Source organism: Erpetoichthys calabaricus, chromosome 12, assembly GCF_900747795.2.
Source record: "Erpetoichthys calabaricus chromosome 12, fErpCal1.3, whole genome shotgun sequence".
NCBI lineage: Eukaryota > Metazoa > Chordata > Cladistia > Polypteriformes > Polypteridae > Erpetoichthys > Erpetoichthys calabaricus.
The window spans coordinates 8,117,656-8,124,018 of NC_041405.2; the positions used below are offsets into that span (position 1 = coordinate 8,117,656).

The 6,363-nt window shown below is 39.1% G+C and overlaps 1 protein-coding gene across 1 annotated transcript; it reads left to right on the forward strand.

Moving 5' to 3' along the window:
• The first annotated feature begins 393 nt into the window (after positions 1 to 393).
• On the forward strand, positions 394 to 5,206 carry LOC114644315 (killer cell lectin-like receptor subfamily B member 1B allele B). Its single transcript, XM_028792456.2, has 4 exons — positions 394 to 442; positions 1,041 to 1,195; positions 1,753 to 1,862; positions 4,410 to 5,206. The coding sequence occupies exons 1-4, from the start codon at positions 394 to 396 to the stop codon at positions 4,528 to 4,530; spliced, it is 435 nt and encodes a 144-aa protein (XP_028648289.2). The 3' UTR covers positions 4,531 to 5,206.
• The last annotated feature ends 1,157 nt before the right edge of the window (positions 5,207 to 6,363 follow it).

Sequence of the window (6,363 nt, forward strand, 5' to 3'; positions counted from 1 at the left end):
ATCTAACTTGGTCCTGTTTACACCCATGTATCTTCATCATGAAGCATCTGTTTTGATAAAATATTTAGAAAGACGTGGAAGAGAAATAAGTGAGGGGCTAAGAATAATTCATTTTTTGCCTGATTGCAAATCCCTTGGATGATATCCTCACAGAGTAAAACTCTATAATATAACAACAACATGACATGGTAATCTAAACACACTAACAACCCATAAAATTAAATAAGGTTTGTTATCAGCAAGGATTAGCTTCTAATTAAGCAACTAAGAGGTAACAAAAACCTGCAATCACAGTGGTCGTTCAGGTCGGAACTGACCTAATTATGACTAGAGAGAAACAAGAGCCGTTTAGAAGATACGAGCGTCCACATACCTCAGTGGACATGAGCCTACATGGATGTGCAGAGTGGAATGGCTGTCTCTTTATGCTACATCTTTGAGGGTGTGATATGCGTTTTTTTCTATTTGGGGGTATATGGCATGTGCCTGTCATGATTTTTGCAACAAAAGTGCATGGATGATTTGCAGCTTTCCCAGCAAATCTTCTATATTAGTATCAGAATAACACACAAATAAGAACATGCTTATGTGGGATGGATGAAGTGGTCCTTGGACTTCCTTTCCTCTAAGTGAAGGAACTCAATTATGCTGCTCTCTGGACACCCTAGCCATCCATTCCTTGCCGTGTGAAAGATGGAAAGGCAATTTTTGATTGAAATCCATAATTTCAAATTTTTTGGTACAGACTTTATGCTCAAACTAAGACGTTATTTGAGGACAGTTGTATATCTAAAGACAGAATTTTGATTTTCACTGTGTTGTCTTCACACTCTACATTCTTTTACATACAGTTCCCTCTAGTGGGCAAATGTTATACACACCTTTTGCTGGCAATGAATTGCAATGTCACCAGATCGAGTCATCTTAATTAAGAGACTATAAGAAGATACAAGTAAATGAGCATCCACCTAACTAAGGCTGTGAACAAGCACGTCTGCAAAAATTACTTTTTTATTCATTTTTTTTGCTTCTTTTTGCAGGAACAAAAGTAGTTAACTTCTGTCCAGAGACATGGATGCAAGTGAAAGCCAATTGCTACTTCATATCAGTGAGAAGATCAACCTGGGCAGAGAGTAATAAGCACTGCTCCTCTCACGGGGCTCAGCTTGTTGTGATTGAGGACGAGGAGGGGCTGGTGAGTCAGCAGAGCAGACAGACAATTAAACAGAATTGTTGTGATTTGTTTCTATTTCATTTTTCTTGGGCCTCATTGAAATGCATGGATCGATTGAAACATTATTTATGGGGTTTTAATACCCAATTAATTCATTTTTTGCACCGATTTTGCAATCCAAGTCTTCCCAAAAATGTTACTTGTTTTTTACCATTATGTCGCAATACCATTTTGTTTTTCTTATTGGTGTTGCCTTATTCTGGCAATGAACTTAAGTTGTGAACTTTCAGTAATTCTTGTTTCATGTCCTGAGCTTTGTTCATTTGATACCTGCCTTCCTGGTTATGACCCTTTGCTTGTTATTTTCAGCTTTGCGACATCTTCTGATTCTCTTTCTTTTCAAAATTGCCACCATCCTGTACAGTCAGTACACACACTCGTACCTCTTTAGTCTTTTGCAAAGACGACAACGCATGAACACCTTTCAGTAATTCAGAGATGCCTCTGGCTCAGTGCTCTGTAACACACAGTTGCGTTTGAGTCATGAGAAGTCACCTTCAATTCCATTGTCTCTGCAGGAGTTTCTGTTTCTTCAGTGCAGACGCTTCCTAACGTTTTGGATTGGCCTAAACAGGAGTCCACAGGAGGAGTGGAGATGGGTGAACAATGAGCTCTTCAATCACAGTCGGTGAGTAGCTTGACTTTTTCACTCTTTATGTTTTCTACTTTTATGGAAGAAACAGCCCAGTTGCCTTTTATACACGTAATTTACACCATACAATTCTTTATTCTATGAAGTAATAATCTTATTAAGTAGACCTGAGCATTTTAACAAATATGAGTTGTGGAGACAGAAGACAGAAAACTTGAATTATATCTTTGGAAATGAGACAATAATAGTTGGACCTCCAGCCAGGAATCTCTGCTCCATTACCATTTTTTTTACTTAGCAATAGAAATGCGTTGCACAAACAGCAACACTCAGCCAAGTAACACCACATCTGTTCTCTACTGAACTTTGTCTCAGACCATCATTTACTCAGAGCGAAGGTCAAACTGATGATATCTCTTTGTGACCTCGGAGCTTTCGTGTATCCAGAGCTGAATGGGGTGCATCTGAAAGTGAGGAGGAAGTGACGTCAGTTCCACCATTCTAGAGTGGGAAATGAAGAAAGAGCGAATAACTATTTCACTTCTCCAGAGGTTCTCGGCCCCTTGATAGACTTTCCATGCTCACGTGCGTGACTTTGAAAATATTTAGTTTAGTAGATTGATGTTTTACCTCTCTGCAACTTTTACTAAGGTGAATATTTCATTATTTCTTTTTCAAAACTGTTTTTCATTATAAGAAAGATGATTTCCAACATACAAACATGAGAACACGTTAAATGACATTTTGAGTTTTGGATGTAATAAGATATTGTGTACAGTAGTCCTCCTTTTTGTATGACAAGGATAGATTGACATTCTAGAACAATTTCAACACATATAAGAAATCCATCTTTATACCGGTAATATAGCTCCTGGTGCAACAATAAATATTTCATAGCAGATCTTTGGCAAATGTAGGAGAAATATCTCCACCTCACAGAAAAACAAGGATATGAGAGGCCTAATTTAGCAACCATTTCAATAATAAGTGTGAAAGAAAGTGTATTAGGAGGAGTGGTGACTCTGAGGTTAGGGATCTGCACTGGCAATCGGAAGGTTGCCAGTTCAAATCCTGTAAATGCCAAAAGGGACTCTGCTCTGTTGGGCCCTTGAGCAAGGCTCTTAACCTTCAATTGCTGAGCGCTTTGAGTAGTGAGAAAAGCGCTATATAAATGCAAAGAATTAAAGAGCCTCCAATTAAGGAGTGTGGTGGGAAAATATATAAATAATTAATCAAACCTTCCATCTGAGATCTGTAATTAGTCTAATGAAGTCAAATACTCAGACAGTGTCGGGGTGTAAAATGCACCAGAGGTTCTCACCTTGAAAGAAGGCTCTAGGAGTCAAAGGATAGGCAAACAGAGTAATTAGCTTTATTGCGATAAAACAATAACACGCACTCAACCGAATTAAGTCAAACTGAGCAGAGCCCTGAACAAGCCGAAAGTCACAGTTAATATAATAATTTCTTATCATCCTGACCTCGCTCAAGACAGCTTATTTGTTGCTTATTCTGACTCCCAAGTCCAGCTGGCATCTTTCAGACCCTCACCACCAATATTGTTTTGTGTTTTGCCATTCATGATTTTTTTTGCTTCCCTTATTTCCTAGCTGGCCTTCAACCTGCAGGTGTTCCCCCTTCTCTGACCTCTGGCTGTCTCCATTCATCATTCTCCCCCTTCTCCATCTTTTTAGGTTATTAAATATTTGGTGGTTTCTCTCTGAGCTCAATTAAAATAGAAATATGGCATATGCCTTTATTTAACTATTTGCTTGGCATACCTGATTTGTGTTAAAGTTCACACAAAGTTTAATGCTTATAAGTTTTATATCTACTTATGCTAATACATGAATACATGAAAAAAAAATGAGGAGGAGACCAGTCAAAACCAGCAAACAAAACACAGAACCAAACTGAGAATCCAATTAGGAAACACAAAATGGAAGCCTATCACTTGGCACTACTTGAAAACAAAGGAAGTTCTACTATAACGTGATCATATGATGCATCTTTATGGTCTTTTCTTTCATTTACTGCATAATTAAAAGAAAGGCCAAAAAAACAAACTGTGGTCAAATGAATAAAAGTGTTACAAAATACAAATAATTCAATTCCACATGATACAAAAAAACTTCATTTAGCATGTTAGACAAAGATCAATGGTATGATCACAGCTAACTTATAGCTAACCGAATTAACTTTATACGCAGGATGGGCTCAGGGGTATGTCTATCATCAGGGCATTCTGGGTGCGCACCCAGGGGCCCATGATGGCAAGGGGCCTTTTAACCAAATCAAGCTCGATGAATTGAGTGCGTGTCCACATGACGAAAACCACCAAGGTGTAACACAACCCGCTCGATAATACAGTAAAGTTGTGCACACAACAAAAGTAAGAGTGGGAATCACCGCACTGCATTAAACAACTGGTTGTCAGTGCGCTGAGTTAATAAAGACATGATCAACTCTTTGTTGAGAAGCTCTATTCATTAAACCACCCAGGGGCCTGTGGGGGTCTTAATTTGGGCTTCACTCATCTGTCAAACTTGTTATGTTCACAAATGCAGTTTTTTTTTTTTTCAGGTGGACTTTAGGTGTCTCCGCAGGAGGGCACTGTGCCTGTGTGGCCCAAGAGTCAATAGAAAGTCTCAACTGCAGCAGTCAGCATCACTGGATCTGTAGGATGGCCGTGGCAAACTACTGACCAGAACTTAAAGAAGGAGAGTGGCCTGTGCTCCTTTGGAACTTTGTTCTGAAAAATCGACATCAGAAGATACTCAGAAGCGATGTCATAAGAAAGGAGGACTGTAATGTGTAAAGTTATAGTTTATTACATTTGATTCCTTAATAAAAGAACCCCATGAGAAAGGCCAATCTAAAGACGATTCTTGAAGCATTCAGCAATACCACAAGTTTTTGAAATTATGATTTCTACTGTAGGGGACCACAGCATGTGATAAGAATGACCATTGACCAGCAACTTCCAAGTCTAAAATGATTTCAGTTAAAAATGAGAGGTCACGTTCAACTTCTCTGACCTGTTGAATTGCAAGAGAAATGATGTGACAGCAGACATTGAAGGATTACTGATATAAAAGTGTTGTAGTCAACACTGCAAAAAAATGAAATCTAAGCAAGTGAAAAGCATTTATATCGTGACATTAAATCTTGTTTTCCTTATTGTAAGAATTATTGACTTATCATAAAGGTTGAATTTACGATTATTTAACTTACTTGTCAAGTAACCCCATTGGCAGATTTTTTTTTACTAAACAAAAGCACAATTCCTATTTAAAGTTTTATTTGTCCAGTTTTTGCCTGTGCGTTTTTTGCAGTGTAAATGACAACTGCACAAGAGCATCAGCTTGTGAAACTGTAAATTGTAGGGTTTATCAGTTCAATTTTGATTCATTTCATGCTTATGGATTATGTTAAAAGTAAATTTTGGAAAATAAAATTACACTTTATAACCTGTCGGAAAGTTAATTACAAAGAGGCACAAAGGTCAGCTGTACTGCCTGATTACTTTGTAACCTTTCTGAAAGTTTCAGGTTATGTATGGTGTGTTAATGTCATCAGGGATCATCTGGCATCCTGACCAGGTTCAAAAACGGATCCCTTCCCAAGGAAGGAAGGCCAGAAAGATGAAGGGATTGGAGGAGCTGGCCCAATGCACTGGAGGGTAGCATTCTTATGTCACTGCACCTGCTTTTCAACCCACAGGCATGCTGGGAAGTGTAGTCCCAGGCTGCAAGCCTTGTGATATACCATGCCTACCACAAGGGGGAGCTGCAGGGAGGAACTATCCCTGCCTTCTAGAGACTTCTGCCAGACCCAGAAGTAATTCTATTGGATATTGGACAGACACCAGGAGTACTGCCAGGATCTGATTTAAAGAGGACCACTCTCCCTAACTTGAACAGAGTCAGAGTCAAGAGGCAGAGAACAAAGCTTATAGGAGGAAGAAGAGTCGGGAAAAGAAGATGATAAAGGAAGGATTCACCATTCATTTACATTACCTATTGTTAGGAAGGTATTTGGAAGACCAAAATCTGTTATTTGAAGCTGTGACTGTGTGCGTGTCGGTTGTGTCTGGGGTTTGGAGCTCGATACTGACCCCTGTCTTGCACAGACATTATAAAATACTTTTCAATCCGATCCCTTCATCAAAAGGTGAGTGTCCTCACTTTGATTAATCCAATTAAGAGTCTCCACGCCCAGCTGTGTCAGTACTTACTAAACAATGAGTGTCCATCTACAAATCCCTAAACTTTGTCTTTCATCATCAGGTATAAAGTTCTCATCACACAGATTGTCCATTCATGTCCTGCTTTATTATTGTGGGGCTCACTAGATTTATAATGGGTAGTCCAGCTGTCAGGTACTCTAAGTTAAACACACACACTCACAGAGAAACATCCACACACATCACACACTTCAGTACTAATTATGAGTGACACCTGCACAGCTTATCACTCCTCAGTCTTCTACAGAGTGACTCACTAGCTTGGCGCTGAGCAGACCAGACAGGTGCCCC

Bases quoted from the DNA above. Each gene is read 5' to 3' on its own strand.
- LOC114644315 (XM_028792456.2), top strand. From the start codon at position 394: ATGGATGTGCAGAGTGGAATGGCTGTCTCTTTATGCTACATCTTTGAG. The intron at 443-1,040 runs GTGTGATATGCG...TTCTTTTTGCAG, and splicing joins TTTATGCTACATCTTTGAGG to GAACAAAAGTAGTTAACTTC. The intron at 1,863-4,409 runs GTGAGTAGCTTG...TTTTTTTTTCAG, and splicing joins GAGCTCTTCAATCACAGTCG to GTGGACTTTAGGTGTCTCCG.